The sequence below is a fragment of the Chelonia mydas genome, chromosome 1 (genome assembly GCF_015237465.2).
Source record: "Chelonia mydas isolate rCheMyd1 chromosome 1, rCheMyd1.pri.v2, whole genome shotgun sequence".
NCBI lineage: Eukaryota > Metazoa > Chordata > Testudines > Cheloniidae > Chelonia > Chelonia mydas.
The window spans coordinates 61,207,490-61,224,975 of NC_057849.1; the positions used below are offsets into that span (position 1 = coordinate 61,207,490).

Consider the following 17,486-nt stretch of genomic DNA (forward strand, 5'->3'; position numbering starts at 1 on the left):
TTCTCCTAAAGAGAAGAGATTTCACTCCCTTGACACCAGGTGTGCACTGGCCTTTTAACTGCAAAGAACCAAACCCATCAGAGTCTCCAGAACTCTTCATCACGATAGCAGAGAGATCCCATGGTCAAGCTATATCCCCACAAAGGATTTCTAAGTGGGTTTCTGGCTGCATTATCAAGTGCTACAAGCTAGCTCACATCCTGCCTCCCGATGGCATAACAGCCTACTCCATGAGAGCACAGGCTGGCACGGTAGCATCTCTGCAGAAAGTCTCAATACTGGATATTTGCAGAGCTGCCACCTGGAGCTCCATACACATATTCGCTATGCATTTCATGTTAGTTCAGGCTTCAGTTGTGGATGCAGTGGTGGGATTGGCAGTGCTGCATGCATCTGTGTTGCTGGCTTACCGTAGGCACCTCCAGTCTGAGCACTACTTGCCAATCACCCACATGTGGAATACACAAACAGACCAGCACTCAAGGAAGAAATGAAGGTTACTTACTGTAACTGGAAGTTCTTCAGGATGTGTGATCCCTATCTGTATTACCCGCCCTCTTTCCTCTCTGCTTCCAATCTGGTTGGATTCATGGTAAGAAGTGGAACTGAGGGGCCATCAACTTGCATTGCCTCTTATAGCCTCACTCAGGAGCCCGAGGAGATCTACTGTGCATGCATGGACCAGCGGACACCACTTGTTAAAATCTCTGGACTTGGCACATGGTGCACATGCATAGCCATGTGTGGAATACAGATAGGGCCCACACATCTCAAAGAACTTCCAGTTACAGTAACTAACCTCCATTTACATCACATCCGCTGATTTTGTTCTGTGCATTTTGATCATATCTGGAGAAATGGTCCATATAATCTAGAGGCAGAAACGACCTATTAATCTTCGAGTCACTATCTCCATCTTCACAGGTTTCAGAGTAGCGGTCATGTTAGTCTGTATCCTCAAAAAGAAAAGGAGGACTTGTGGCACCTTAGAGACTAGCAAATTTATTTGAGCATAAGCTTCCGTGAGCTACAGCTCACTTCATCGGATGCATTCAGTGGAAAATATGCATCCGATGAAGTGAGCTGTAGTTCACTCCTTTTCTCTCCATCTTGTTGCCAATGCAAGATTATTTCTTACAATGTATTTTCTACTCTGTTGTCCAATCTGTGGGGGTACCACCACTTCTTTTGAGATACTGTTCAACTTCCCAATAGCTTCCTATTTGCTCATTTGTTTCTTTATGATGTATAATGAAAGACTGAAGGGGAGGGGGGTTGGTGGGGGCGGAGGTCATGTAGTTTTTTACCATAGAAATATCATGAATGTCAGCTTTGATCTTCCCTGGCCATTCCCAGGGACCTTCTGTATATCTCAAAGGATTTATATTGTTAGTGCTCTCACATTTTAATGAAGGGGAATTGAATGTCCTTTCTCAAGGAAATATCGGTGTTAACAAAGACACATTCTAAACAGTAAAGGAGTACTTGTGGCACCTTAGAGACTGTTTCATGGTCTCTGTGTGTATATAATGTCTTCTGCAGCTTCCACAGTATGCATCCGATGAAGTGAGCTGTAGCTCACGAAAGCTCATGCTCAAATAAATTGGTTAGTCTCTAAGGTGCCACAAGTACTCCTTTTCTTTTTGCGAATACAGACTAACACGGCTGTTACTCTGAAACTTGTCATTCTAAACAGTCTGGCTGAAATTCCTTTCCCCTCTCAATTGCTCAACTTCCTTGTGGTATGATTTCTTCAGTTCTAAAGTCATCAGAGTCTTCCCAGCTAGAGAGGACCTAGCAAAAAAACCCGAACCAAACTTAAATAAAATCCTTCCAGGCCTTCTTCATGCATAATAAAAAGGGAATGGGCCCTGTTTTTGTTTTGTCCCTTTTTCAGGTTACCTTTAAAATGTGCTCCATTATTTTACCAGGATAGAAGTGAGACTCATGTGTTGGTGGTTATTGGGATCACTTACCTTCTTACCTGTTTTTTTTTTTTTTAATATCAGCTCTGCAATTACTTTCTCCCACAATCCATTAACTCGATAGTATGTTCCATGACTTTTCAGAAATACAGTCAGTTCCACTACAGGTACAATAGGTTTGCTAGTTAAGTGTCTTAGCATCCAGGATGTAGATCATCCAGATCTTTTTTTTAAGTATTCATACTTTCCTAGTATTCTCTTAATTGCTTTCTATTGGTAGCTGTTTTAAAAAAGGTTTTCCTTAATTGCCCTGTCTTCTTTATTCCTTTTGCCAAAGACTAATTTGAAAAATTGGAGTTAGCTATTTCAGCAATTTTTCAAGCCATCATTAAGCTCTTCAGGGCAGGGATGGTCTCATATGAACTGTTTGTATAGTGCCTAGCACAATGGGGCCTCTTGTCCTTAGGTGCTAATGGAATACAAATAAAAAAATTAATCATTAATATAATTATCCTCTGGTACTTCTTTTTCCTTTGATATATTTGTAAAAGACCTTTATGATCCATTGAGCCCCTTGGGCTGGCATATTAATTCAGCATTTTGTTTGTTTGGTTTTTTTCTGATAACTTTTTTAGTAAGCCTTAACTGAGTCTCTATATTCTTTCATACAGATATTTTTTTAAAATGTTTTGTCCAAAATGCTGTTGCAATGGCAGAGGACCTATTGTAGGATGAAATACTTCATGTAGGTGTGTCCTATGTTGTTCTTGTTCCTTGCCACATTTTTCTATCTACTGTATAACCATGGTCTCCACCCCTAATGTTGTCTGATGGCTCATTCCTTTGTCATAGAATCATAGAGTCATAGAACATTAGGGTTGGAAAAGACCTCAGGAGGTCGCCTAGTTCAACCCCCTGCTCAAAGCAGGACCAACACCAACTGAATCACCCCAGCCAGGGTTTTGTCAAGCTGGGCCTTAAAAACCTCGCAGGATGGTGAACCTCCCTAGGTAACCCATTCCAGTGCTTTACCACCCTCCTAGTGAAATAGTTGTTCCTAATATCCAGTCTAAACCTCCCCCACTGCAAATTGACACCATTGCTCCTTGTTCTGTCATCTGCCACCATTGAGAACAGCCGAGCTCCATCCTCTTTGGAATCCCCCTTCAGGATTGAAGGCTGCTATCAAATCCCCCCTCACTCTTCTCTTCCGCAGACTAAATAACCCCAGTTCCCACAGTCTCTCCGCGTAAGTCATGTGCCCCAGCCCCCTAATCATTTTTGTTGCCCTCCACTGGACTCTCTCCAGTTTGTCCACACCCTTTTTGTAGTGGGGGACCCAAAACTGAACACAGTACTCCAGATATGGCCTCACAAGTGCCAAATAGAGGAGATAATCACTTCCCTCAATGTGTTTCATCTGTCTTGGATTCCTTTGTTTCTCCAATACTGTGTAATTTTAGTCCTCATCGAAGCGAAAAGGAGTTTTGCTATTGATTTCAGTGGAGCCAAGATTTCACTAATAAGACTTCTCACTATTATTTTTATGTATTGTTTTATATAGGCCTATAAATGCACTTGGTGCTTTACAATCAAATAAAAGAGTTAGCTTCTAAAGAGTTTTCAGTCTAAGGCTTCAGTTCAGCAGTCCGTCCCTGTCATCTTGGTCTTGTAAGGTGTTCACTTCCATCGGAGTTGAGGGCACTCAGCACCTAACAGGATCAAGCCTCAAAGCACTGAAGCAATGGCTCAAGTCCCACTCAAGTCAGTGAACATGCTGAAGTGCTTGTCTGAATAGGTAAGGAGTTAAGAAGATGTTAAATGCTTTGCTGAAGTGGAAGCTAAATACTGTGCAGACATGATGTGGTGAGTGAAGATAATAAGGAACTGGAGCAGGGAAGAGAGGGGTTACACCAGTGAGGTAGAGTGAATGTTTTGGTTAGTTGGGCACATTTCATGATTGCTGCACTTTTAAAACTTGATGCAGTTTGTTGTTTATAAATGAAGGACCAGACCCTGCTAATATTACTGGCTGACATGATTACTGCCCTCACTGGGAACACTCACATTAGAGAGCTCTGTCTGGTAGTAAGTGTTCACAGGATTGGGCCCAAAGGTTGTAGTTTTTTTATTATTATAAAGATTTTTGGGGTGGTGAGAGCAGGGCAGAAATGTGAGAGCAAAGGAGGAGAGGAAGGAAAGCTGGAGATGGAGAGGGAGAGGGAGAAAGGATGCAAAAGGGAGAGAGTGAGAATGGAGGCAGCAAAGGAGAGGAGGAAGGCACAGGGTGCATATGGTATGCCCAGGGTGCAGATGGAGACTTGGAGGGGTTTGAGCAAAATGGGGGGAAGCAAATGTTCTCCAGCATTAGAAATTAGAAAGGTTTTTTTTCGGATGAGACAGATGACTTTTTGGCTGACAAATGAGGCCCTGTCTTTTTCCCTCAGCAAAGGAAATCATCTGACACTTGAAACAAATGTACCCTCCTGGTCTTCATTCAGAAGAAGGAGCCTCATAAAGCTGTCATGTTCTATTGCCCTGGTACATTGTTATTTCAGGAGAGTCCCTACCCAGAGGGGAACCTGTCAGAGCCCAGGCACATTTATGATGCCTCTTCCTCTCAGGACCTCCTCCTGGAGCTCTTTCCTGATGAGATAAAAACACAAAAGTAGCTGTGACAGTCTCGACTATCTGCAGAACTATCTGCCAACTACAACAAAAACCACATCAGTCCCAATTATCAAGGAGATCCGCTAATTGCACAGTACATTAGGGATAGCAGAACATCCAGTCAAGGTGATCAAGATAGTAGCATCCACAGATTCTTTCTTTGAATTAGATTTGTTTCTGTGATGTCAGAGTATAGCCCACAAGCTTTATTCCTTACTACACAATGTCAGCATTAACAGAGAAGGTACTGTGCATCTATAGCTGCCCTACTGTATCACACTGGCATGGTGACAGGTTCCAGTTTGCTGAGAAATGACATGTAGGTGTAGTGGTCTTGTTAAGTTCAAGTGATTTATTGCATGGCAGGATGCCAAAGCCCTTTGTTACACTGGGCTGCCAGTTTCTTCACTGTAAATTAAACCACATTTCAAATCTTAAAAGATTTTCAACATTTATTTTTCGGACAGATTTCCTAGCAATCCCTTGTAGGACATGGTGAGCTCTGTTTAATTTAAGTACATTCTGTTGTTTCAACATACAACAAGAAGTGTTTCTACTTTTCTAGAAGTAAGTGTTGTTTAATTATTAATATAAGTGCTTGGAACAAGTGAGTGTGCATGTCTTGTTATGGATTCTGAGGCATATGGAAGTTTCAGTATTCCCAGGATGTTCCCTCTTTAGGTCTTCCTCATCCTGTTTCTTTGTAAGAGAAAAGCACATTCCAAGAACAGCAACCAATGATCATAGGCATAGTTTGACTTATGTATTTGGGGGTGCAACTCCAGCCAGGCCAACAGGGCCATGCATGGGAGGCAAATTCCATGCCTGCCTGAGCCAGGCAGTTTGGAGGGGGGAGCAGTGCCCTCCCATGCTGCCCCCAAATTATGCCCAGGCCAATGACAGTGAATTAGAAGGACATCATGAGAAGGGAGGGGTTATAATTTCTGTTGCAGAGGAAAGGCTAGGCAAGGCGGAATGAATAAAAACACTTATAGTTGTTTTTTCCCTCCACTTATATGAGGTAATTTGTATATTGTAACATGCAAAACTCAGGTAATATCACTGCCAGTCACCCAACTTCTTAACAACCAACATTATAACATTGACTTGTACAAATATGATCAATGGGGGGTGAGGTGGGAGCTTGCAGGGGCTGATTTTTTAAAATTGAACTATTTGGGGTGGGCGTGTCGCTGATTAGGTCTCAGCTGGAGTATTGTGTCCAGTTCTGGGAGCCACATTTCAGGAAAGATGTGGACAAATTGGAGAAAGTCCAGAGGGGAGTAGCAAAAATGATTAAAGATTTGGAAAACATGACCTATGAGGGAAGATTGAAAAAATTGGGTTTGTTTAGTCTGGAGAAGAAAAGACTGTGAGGGGACATGATAACAGTTTTCAAGTACATAAAAGGTTCTTACAAGGAGGAGAGAGAAAAATTGTTCTTCTAACCTCTGAGGACAGGACAAGAAGCAGTGTGCTTAAATTGCAGCAAGGGCGGTTTAGGTTGGAAATTAGGAAAAACTTCCTAACTGTCAGGGTGGTTAAGCACTGGAATAAATTGCCTAGGGAGGTTGTGGAATCTCCATCATTGGAGATTTTTAAGAGCAGGTTACACAAACACTTGTCAGGGATGGTCTAGATAATGCTTAGTCGTGCCATGAGTGCAGGGAATTGGACTAGATGACCTCACCAGGTCCCTTCCAGTCCTACAAATCTATGATTCTATATAATCTGTATTTGTATAAATAGCTATACCACACACATATGGTACACCTAGACACTACTCCCTTTCTGTGGTTATGGAGGACCTTTAGATATCCCAGCCAAGGGGGATTTTTATTTAAGAATTAGCAATGACTGGAAGGAGGACTATAGTAATGTTGGCCAGGAGGGCACTGTGGTTGGGGTCAATGTTCCTGACCCAGAAACCCCCTAATACTGGACACATTATCTGTTCTCAAATGCATTGTGGCTATTTCATGAGGACAGAGTATGTAAATAAGAGAGGGATGAATCATACCCATTAGATCCATGCAGAGAGGGGGGCCTTCATGCTCATTTCTTATCCTTCTCATGCAGAAGGGATGGTTCAGTGCCTGTCTGGCAGCATCTCCCTCCCCAAGACCCTTACTCATGGATCTCTCCAAAGCTGAGATCCATACAGGGGAAAGGCACAGGCTGGTTGGGCTGGTGGTGGGAAGTGGCCCTGCATTGGGTGTAGAGCAGTTTAGAGAAACTCACATCATTTTCCCCTTGAGACGATGTAGATATCCCAAGAAACTCTATGCAACTTGGGGCAGCATATCCTTTCCCAGAGAACCCACTGGGTGGTGAGGATCTTCCTCTTAAGGGTGACCTTGAGGGCAGACATGTCAAGGGGGTATTCCTGGTAGCAAGCCTCCATTGAAGCCTTGCGGCCAGCAAACCAATAGACAACAGGGCACACAGAGCTTCTGCATGGCTGGCATTGGTCTCTCATTAATCCCTTAGGATTCCTGGCACTTGGGGTCGGTATTTTAGTCTTCCCAGTGGCAAACCCTCTCACCCACCCACCAGCACAATGTGGGAGAAGCTCTTCAGAAGGCTCCTTGCAGAACTTCCCTTCTCTTAGGCTCTCCCATAAATTTTCCTCTGAGATGGGATTGGCAGGTGTGGCAGCCTCCCTTCACAATGCAGTAGCTCTAACCTGAAGAAAATGCAGCAACTCTGAGGAAGTTTGTCAGTCAATCACACAGAGGTATATTTACCCTGGTAAGCTGTTATTTTCTGACTGAGTTGTAGCAAACGGTCATTCTCTCTTTGCCCTCATTTTCTTTTCAAACCATGGTGTTTGGTTACCCTTGGTAGATGTAGTATATTGCCCAGCCAGTACAATGTAGGTCTCTATTGTACAAATGCATTATGGGGTCTGTCATAGCATGTCTAATTGATTAGCAAACTCCAACACATGCTACTCTAAGTCCTGTGCTTTGCATTTCATGGGTGGTATTTTTAACTTTTATAGGTTACCTGCTCTGTTCTGCTGATGACATTCACATCTGTTTCTCCCTCTCTGGCAGTGTATCTTGGGTAACAATGAATGGGCTCTATTGCCTTTTGGCTGTTAATGTGCAGAAGATAAATACTTTTCTGAAAGTAAATACCATTGAAACCCAAATGCTTCTCTTTGGACCTGATTAATTATAAAATTCTGTATCTTTCTTTCCTTTGCCACTTAACTGAAATATTGTGTCAACATCACATGTCAAGTTGCCGAGGGTAATTTTGGTCTTGGACTCAATGCTGGAACATAGTCAATATGTCACCAAATGCATACCAGGACAGTTGCCAGAAATACGCCCTTTTCTATCCACAGCTGACCTGGAGTCTCTAAGCCATTCATTTATAACATCAAGCCTTGACTACTGTAATTCTTTGTTTGCTGGGCTCCCTGCCAAATTGATTGGCAGACTCCAGCTTATTCAGAACTCAGCAGACAGGCTTTTGACTAAGACCAGGCTAACTATGTACATTCTTCCTGTCTTGGAGTCCTTATTCCAAAATCATGTTTATGTTGACTGTAAAATTTCCTTTCAACGTTAATTTTATGGGTGAAATCCTTCTTTTATTTTCAGTATCACTTGTCATGCATTTTAAAATCTTTCTAAGATAAATTGCAGCATATTCCATTATTCCACCTACAATCATTTCGTGTTTGGACCATTTCATTCTATACCCCTCAATTTTGGAATTAGTTGTCCATGATATGAGTTCTGATTTTTTGTTTTGAGTTTAGGCCAAGCTGGATTCTATTTAGTTCATTGTTTCCTTTTATTGTAAAGTACTGTGAGACATTCAGTTGCCTATGTACATTTTTATTGCATAAAAGGAATAAGATCTTCATTTATGCATAATAATCAATGAAATATCAAGCAAAGCACAATTTGAATTGCTTGTTTTTGTCACTGGAACTTCAAGATGCAATTTCAGCCTTAACTTGTGTAGGTGGTTGAAAGAATGTATTTAATGTGCATAGTGGAAAACAAATGTTCTCCCATAGTCTCCCTATTTACAGAACTGTATAGCCCTTTACCCCCATCTTTTCTCCATTCAGTAAACTTGCTATGTTATGGCATATTTTCAACTGTAAATATTCCACTTCTCCCTAAGATCAGTCCTCTTTCTCCCTACATCCTTAGATTTATAGTTCATATATATATATACTTTACATTTAAAAGGAATATCATAATTTGGCCCACTTTGTTTATGGCAACAAATATTGAACAATGATGATGTAAGTATCTATTTAATATGCCTAATATAAGTTTCCACCAATTATAAATTATTTTGTAGTAATGTTGCAGTTGTGAACCATTAGCTGACACCTACATATCAACTCTGGTTTTCAGGGTTTAAAACTCAGCAGAAAAACAATAGTATAATAATCCTTTGTGTGAAACACACCACACAAAGTATCGCAAAGCCTTAGAGTGAGTTTTTAGGAAAATTGGAAACAAATCTGAATTATATTGAAGGACAAAAAGAATTGGGGTTTTTTCATCCTTCCAGAACAATGATATTCTTAAAATTAAATTTGGCCAGTTACCTATATTCTCTCTCAACAAGAAGCAATTTTGCATATGGCTAATGAAATTTTTGTTATATAATTTTATACAGCTGTTTGTTGGTGAATATTTAATGATACTTAATAATAATACAAAGCACTTATACTCTACAGTGCTGTTCACACTCAGAACTGAAGGAACTTTACAGAGATGGGTAAGAATTATTAACCCCGTTTTACAGGTAGGGCCTTGGCCATGTTACACAGTGGCTGAGCCAGGGTCAGTAGTTAGATAGGAAGCACCTCTTGGCACAGTTCTTCCAGGAACTTCAGGGGTCAAACCAAGGTTGAGGGCCTTAGGTATGTTTGGCCAAACTTCATCCATGAAGGAAGGATGAGTAAACTGGAAGTGAGAACTCTGGAGCAGATCCTCAGCTGATGCAAATTGTCATAACTCCATTGGCCCAATTGTCTACAATGGAACCATGACAATTTGCACCAGCTGATGTTCTGCCCCCCTGAGTAGTCTCTGTATGGCAGAGAATACATTCATATAGGGAAGAGTCAGGCTCAGAGGGCCAGATTTTTAAAGGTATTTAGGCACCATGGGAGTTAAGCATGTAGTCACTTCTGAAACCCCACTAAGCACCTATCTGCACCTTTAGGCACATAAATATCTTTACAAATATGGTTCTCTGAATCTGATATCTCCTGTATGGGTTTACCCTAAGCTGAAGCTGAGAAACTAAAAGGGGTAGACCCTCAACTGGTGCAAACTGTCATTGCTCGATTGAAGTCAGTGGAGCCTCTCTGTATTTCCAGAGACTTGACTTAGGCAAATAAAGTCAATAGAATTTTTGCCAGAGTGAAGACTGCATGATTGGGTTCCACATATTCATATTCAATTATTTTAAAAAAATGAAAATAACCAAGTATTATAAGAGCTAATATATAAATGTTAGGAAATTCAAAAGTCCTCCTGTCACATCTATGGATGAAAAGCGCTATGAGTGCTAAGTATTATTAATTGTTATGTTAATTATAATGGGCACTTAGCATTCTCTCCTAGTTTTTTCCCTTTATTTATATCCAGAGCTGTAGCTTGGAAAATATTGTGCATAACCGCTTGACTTTTTTAGTTTATTGCACACTTAACATTTATTTTTTGATTTATTTCTTGAACACCTGAGAATTTTGATCATTGAAGAAGGCCTGCCATACACTCTTCACTTTGCCTATAAAAGAAAGATAGGAAATCTCTGTGACCTCTTCCTGCCTTGAGTTTTCACTGAAGAGAGCCTCTGAAATGATCAGATAAAGATTTCTGATAGATGTTAGCACCTGTAGAAAGAACTTTTTAATTAAACATTTAAAAGTTCAAAGGTTTCTACAAAATTCAGATGATCCTATTAATACCTTTTAGTGGAAAATGGTAAACCAGCACTTTCTTATATCTTTGTGAATCCTTTCTACTTGAATTTCCATTTGCTAATTAAACACAGATTGTTAATTAAGTAGGATTCTCTGTGCACCGGGGTCACTAACGCAGCATAACCATTAAATTCTAGCCTTCATTTATATACATATAATCATGGGTACATTAATCTTTTTAAATTAATTTAATAAATATATACATTTTAATTCCATTCCTATATAACTCTACCTTTGGAGACAAGCAAGTGTTAATATGCTGAAATTATTGTGACTTCAGTCAGAACTTGAACCAGAATGCCATTCCAGTACTCCTTAAACAGCCTATCTAGTTTAAGCAGAGTTTAAAATTTCATTAAACATATTTATTGCTGTACTTTTAGCAGTTAATTAACCAGCCTTGGTGGTTTTAAAGAAAAGCTTCCTCATGTGACTCAACCTAGTGTTGTCTTCCTGAATCTGGAAATAGCTTGGAACAATAGTGCAAAGAGAAGCAAGCCGTTTGTCTGTGTGATTAATTCTTGAGTCTGAGGATGAAAGTTTAAATACCAATATTGCTAACTGTTTCACTGTTGATCATTTTAGCAGAAACATCCATGGCCTTATACATTGATTTGACATCATAGAAGTCAGAAATGAAAACAACCTATTAAATTGTCTAGCCCATTCTAGGGAAGCCAATGCAGAATTGGCTATACTGTATTCTCCAAGGCTGAGGACTAGTTTACACTAGAAAGTTAGGTCGACCTGCTACATTGCTGAGGAGTGTGAAAAATTCACACCCCTGAAGAGACATCATTAAGCCAATCTAAGCCTCAGTGTGGACAGCACCAGGTTGATGGAAGAATTCTTCCATCCATCTAGCTACCGCCTCTTGGAGAGGTGGATTTACTACAGCAACGGAAGAACCCCTTCCATCGCTGTAGTAAGTGTCCCAACAACAGCACTGCAGATGCAGCACTGCCGCAATGCCACTGTAATGTTTCTAGTGTAGACATAGCCTTAAAGTCCCATGATTTGAAATGAATCACCAGGGGAGAGGAAAACAGCAACTAAGTATGTGGGTGAGGTAAGATATGGAGCTACCAGCTCAGGTGGCGCAGGAAGTGGGACATGAGCAGAGTTCCACCATCCTTTCCTTGATTCTAGTAGGCTTTAAAGACAGAACATGATAGCTTTACAAAACAGATAATGCTAGTTTAGCCAACGAATCCAGAGAGGTAAATCATAGAGAACTTCACTACAAAAATGGTGCTTATTCAGGTTAAACTGACAGACCAGCACAACAGCTCAGCTGTTGGTCTGGTTTAATACAAAGTCCTAGCTTCACGGGCCCTCTTTGGGATAATGTCATTAGAGTGGGGGCCTACCTCACACCTTGCCTCTAACACATCTTCCTCCTCCACACAATCCCCCTCCCCCAACATTTATATGGATGTACACACAGCACACAAATTATGCACAAGAGGCAACTGCATGCAAATTCTTCAGTATATGTTTGTAGATTGTATAGACTAAAGTTATGGAGACAGACTTGAAGGGAGACATCTCCAACATTGATAAAATGTAAGTACAAAAGACACATGATTGGATGGATATTGATGATGTTATTTCAGTAATGACATCATCCATAGACTCCTAGTGTCTTTGCTTTGCTTCTCTATAGTGATCACAACATAAATTGCTTGTCTTGTTTGACTTCCTTGTTCACCAAAGTTGAGCAGATTGTGGCCGTTTTCAACGCTTCTACCAGACAAAAAGCTTGGGACCATTTCTCGAAAGCTCAGCGAAAGAACATAGACATTTGGCGAAAGCATTCTGAGGTTGGTGATTTTATTATTACTTTTTATCCATCATCTCACAGCTGGATTGACACAGAACAAGTGTGACTGTAGCTGGACATACAGCATTCAGCAATATTTACAGCTGTAGTTTTAGCAGTTAATCAGCTAGCCATTATACTATCTCATTTACAGTATGTATTGCTCCCATTGCTCCCATTACAATAAATGTTGTTAAATAACACTAAGTTGGAGAGCAATGTGTTTTTATTTTTCTTTTACAAGAAATGGGAAATCATTGGAGGAATATGTTTACCACTCTGAAATAATGAAAAGAAATGGAGAAATTAGCAAAGATATTTAAAATAAATACATTTTAGAATTAAGTCTTTCTCATACTAAACGATACATTTTTAGGAAGGCACTGAGATTTGGTAAATAAAACAGATATATATTATAGAGATTTGTTCTGGTTGTATCATTATATGGCCATAGTAATATGACTTTGCTGGAAAATAAAATAAAGATTTCTTAATAATCAGTAAAGTGTATTCAGTCCAGAGACGGAGGTACTCTTTCCCATCTATTTTATGTCCATCTTTAAAAAACAAATCAATCGCTTGTATTGACTCTAAGTTCATGGCTGGCAAACACAGCAGTATAAATGTAATAATAGTACACATTAGGGTGACTATCCAAGTCCATGCATGTGTGACTGTCATAAGCATGAGCAAAGAAAATGAGAAAAGAGATCTGGGATTCCACTTTCCTTTACACGAGTGTCAGCAAAGAAAGTAGTAGTCCTGTTTTGTGTTATTGGTCATCCAGCTTTCGATTTTAATTCAGTATATACGCTATGAACCCGTATTTTAAAAGTAAGTACCGCTGTCTTTGTTTTCTTTCTTTTCTATATAAAAGTAATTTACATACAGTTGCTTATTTCCATGTAGTACAGTATGTTAATTGTTAACATTACAGTCCTCTAAATGATTTCCTGTCTCAGAGCAAAAACTATAGAAGGTAAGATGCACTTATTTAATTATTTTGTAGTACACTTGTAAAATAAGTGTTGCACACTTAGTTTGAGAAACACTTAAGTGCTGTGATATAAATCATTTGGGGTGTGTTTTAAGTGCCCATTAACTAATGCTAAATTACAGTTGAATACCAATGGCACTAGATGTAACATCCGCATGAATACCAAATGAATTTTTATTATCAGTGTTATTATGGCGAATACCAAATGACTTCACAATAATGGGACACTTAAAATAAAATGTTAGAATAATTTATTGTTAAGAGCTGTATTTTGCATTTCGTTCATAAATAATTCAAGTGGGTGGCAAATAAAGTCTTTGTTTAACTGGAAGTTGGGGATGTGGGTGTATTCCTTCTTGTCTTTTAGGGAGATGTGAAAAGTGGTTTTCTGTTAGTTTATTTCAACTATGTTAAAGTAATAAGAAAATAAGAATGGCCATACTGGGTCAGACCAATGGTCCATATAGCCCAGTATCCTGTCTTCTGACAGTGTCAGTACCAGATGCTTCAGAGGCAATCATCAAATTGTCCATCTTCTGACATCCACTCCCAGCTTCTGGAGGTCAGAAGCTAGGGATACCCAGAATATAGGGTTGCATCACTGATCATCCTGGCTAATCCCCATTAATGGACCTATCGTCCATGAATTTATCTAATCCTTTTTTTAACTCCGTTATGGTTTTGACCTTCACAACATCCCCTCGCAACTTGTTCCACAGGTTGACTGTACATTGTGAGAAGTACTTCTTTTTGATTGTTTTAAACCTGCTACCTATTAATTTCATTGGGTTACCCCTGGTTCTTGTGTTATGTGAAGGAGTAAATAACACTTCATTGTCCACTTTCTCCACACCGTTCATGATTTTGTAGAACTCTATCATATTCCCCTTAGTCATCTCTTTTCCAAGTTGAAAAGTGCCAGTCTTTTTAATCTCTCCTCATATGGAAGCTGTTTCATACCTTTAATCATTTTGTTACCCTTCTCTGTACCTTTTCTAATTCTAATGTATCTTTTTTTAATATGGGGTGACCAGAGCTGCACGCAGTATTCAAGATGAGGGCTTACCATAGATTTATATAGTGACATTATGACATTTTCTGTTTTATTATCTATCCCTTTCTTAATGGTTCCTAACATTTTGTTAGGTTTTTTTGACTGCCGCTGCACATTGAGCAGAGGTTTTTAGAGAATTATCCACAATAACTCCAAGATCTCTCTCTTGAATGATAACAGCTAATTTAAATCCCACCATCTTGTATGTATAGTTGGGATATATTTTCCAATGTGCATTGTTTTGCATTTATCAACATTGAATTTCATCTGCCATTTTGTTGCCCAGACACCCAGTTTTGTGAGATCCCTTTGTAATTCTTCACAGTCTATTTTGGATTTAACTAGCTTGAGTGATTTTATATCATCTGAAAATTTCGCCACTTCACTGTTTACAGATCATTTATGAATATGTTGAATAGTACTGGTCCCAGTACAGACCCCTGGGGGACAGCACTAATTACCTTTCTCCATTCTGAAAACTGACCATTTATTCCTACCCTTTATTTCCTCTCTTTTAACCAATTACTGATCCACGAGAGGACCTTCCCTCTTATCCCATGACTACTTACTTTCCTTAAGAACCTTTGGTGAGGGACCTTGTCAAAGGCTTCCTGGAAGTCCAGGTACACTTTATCCACTGGATCACCCTTGCCCACATGTTGGTTGACCCCCTCAAAGAATTGTAATAGATTGGTGAGGCATGATTTCCCATTACAAAAGTCATGTTGACTCCTCCCCAACAGATCATGTTCATCTATGTGCCTAGTAATTCTGTTCTTTCCTATAGTTTCAGCTAGTTTTCCTGGTACTAAAGTTAGGCTTACTGGCCTGTAATTGCTACTGGATCGCCTCTGGAGCCCTCTTTTAAAAATGGTGTCACATTAGCTATCCTCCAGTCATCTGGTACAGAAGCAGATTTAAATGATCCCTTCTTAAACTAACTTTTCATGCGGGGACACATCATATCATTCATTTGCTGGCTTTTAAATTTATTTAAAGTAAAATGCCTAAAAGTAGGACTTTCCATAAATGTTAATTCACAAAACATCTTTACTTATTTGAAAGTTGTTGCTCTTTTTTTCTTTCTGGAGAAAGAAAACGATCAAAAATAACTTAAGAGGTTCTGAAATCTCTGGTTGAGGGCAATGTGTATGGACAACTCCTATTTCTCAGTTGTAAAATACTATGCATATGTCAACAAATAGCTCTCTTGATTCAAGTCATATTATTTGATTATTCCCTCCTTTGCTAAGGTGCTTACATTTCCCTTGTCACCTCTCCTCACTATGTGTGCTTTTCTGGCAACAAAAAGAAAAAAGGGACCTCTTTGAGGTTCCCAGAGAAGATTATTGTTTGGCTGCTAAAGACAGTTTTGAAACAGATGCTTCTGGGACATTTACAGTCTAAAATACATTAATCATTTGGTTTTTAAGAAGATAAAGCATACTCTCCAGTAAAGAGTGATTGTGGCTCTTTTCAATATGGAATTACAAAGTGCTTTATGAATTTCTGTCTTAAATGCAATTAATTCATTCAATACTGGTTTTCAATTTACCATTTTAGTCATTTTTCTGAATTTCAAATGATTCCCGTGTAAAACACCCATTAATTAGCCTCTCTGCCCTTGCAGTGATTAACAGATACATATACCTTTATTATAGTGTATGACATTTACTGATGAACTCAAGGCGCAGCCCCAAGGAAACACCCTCCTTTTTTTTCTCCCTCCCACTATGAGAGTTTGTTGTTAATTACATGGGTAAATAGTTGGAACCTTTAGCACTATTTATTCCTTCCATTGACTTTTCCTTATTTCAAAGATTTCAAACCATCTCTTTGGGAATTGGGCTCTTTGTCGATAGAAAAATTAGCTGTCTGCTGCCTGAAAAGCTCTACACTAATCACCGTGCCACATCCCTGTGTTACACCTGACAGTATTATTAGGACAAAATAGAATTCTCTCAGTCTTCTCTGTGCTGCAACCATTCAAAAGCCAGTCATTACACCAATACTGTCCTGTTTTATTTTTTGAGGACAAAGACACTCTGGACTTTCATAAAGCCCACATGCTTGCTGATCACTTACTTAGTTACATGCATACAGGCTCCCTGCCTGTCTGCCCTTTTAGGGGTTTTTTTGAGAATAGGCTGGTAGCTGTCATTTGTTTCATATCAAGATGCAGATGTTACCAAAAAAGATGTTTCTATGCAGAGAATTTAAAATTTGTGGAAATTGGGTTTACCATGGTGCAGGCATAGAAACCTAGGGCTTATGAGAGTTAAAGCTTAGTATTTTTTTAGCCAACTTGATAGCACCTTTATACATCCATTTTACATGCAGTATTAAGTGTTGCCATTACTGAAATATATCTGCCTGGGTAGGACCGGTAGTAATTTAACAAGGGGAACTCATCTTCTCGGTTGTTTTTTTCCCAATGGTATATTTGACATATTCAGTTATTTAAAATATTTTAACACAAAGAACTCCATTCCCTTCAATTTGAGCCCTTCTAACTCTGAATCTTGTGCTGATTCTGTACTAACATTCATGGGTTATTTATATGTATTTTTTAAAATATCAGAATATAACATTTAAATTGGTTGTTTAGAAATAGAGAGATCAGTTCATGGAAGTCAATACTGATCCAGGGTCATCTTGGGTTTTAGGAGCTCCGGAATGCTCACAGCGAACAGCTCATGGGGATCCGCCGTGAAGAGGAGATGGAAATGTCTGATGATGATAGCGGTGACAATCCCAGTAAAAAGCTGAGAATAGATGAATCAGGTAAAGTTGAAACCCTTCACAATATCCTATCAGATGTCAAACTGTTCATTTCAAAACGAAGATGAGTGATAGAAAATAGTTATATAACATAGAATATCTACTTTTAATTTAATTATCCTTACATTTTGTCTTTGTATGACTCTCACTTGTATCTAGAGTGCTTCTGTCACCTTCCAAGAAACATACTCATCAGAATGCTCCAGTTCTTTCCATAGTTGCTTCCATTTTGGGTCTTTCAGTAAGGTTCTTCTCATCTTCCA

The 17,486-nt window shown here is 39.3% G+C and overlaps 1 protein-coding gene across 3 annotated transcripts in view; it reads left to right on the top strand.

The window, feature by feature from the left end:
• Positions 1 to 17,486, top strand: part of ENOX1 (ecto-NOX disulfide-thiol exchanger 1) — a 509,484-nt gene that overhangs the window by 405,050 nt on the left and 86,948 nt on the right. For all 3 annotated transcript variants that reach the window (XM_037894600.2, XM_043533288.1, XM_043533299.1), the window contains 2 exons: positions 12,286 to 12,392; positions 17,109 to 17,226. In XM_037894600.2, the coding sequence (XP_037750528.1) occupies positions 12,286 to 12,392; positions 17,109 to 17,226 (225 nt within the window). The remainder of the gene's footprint in view (positions 1 to 12,285; positions 12,393 to 17,108; positions 17,227 to 17,486) is intronic.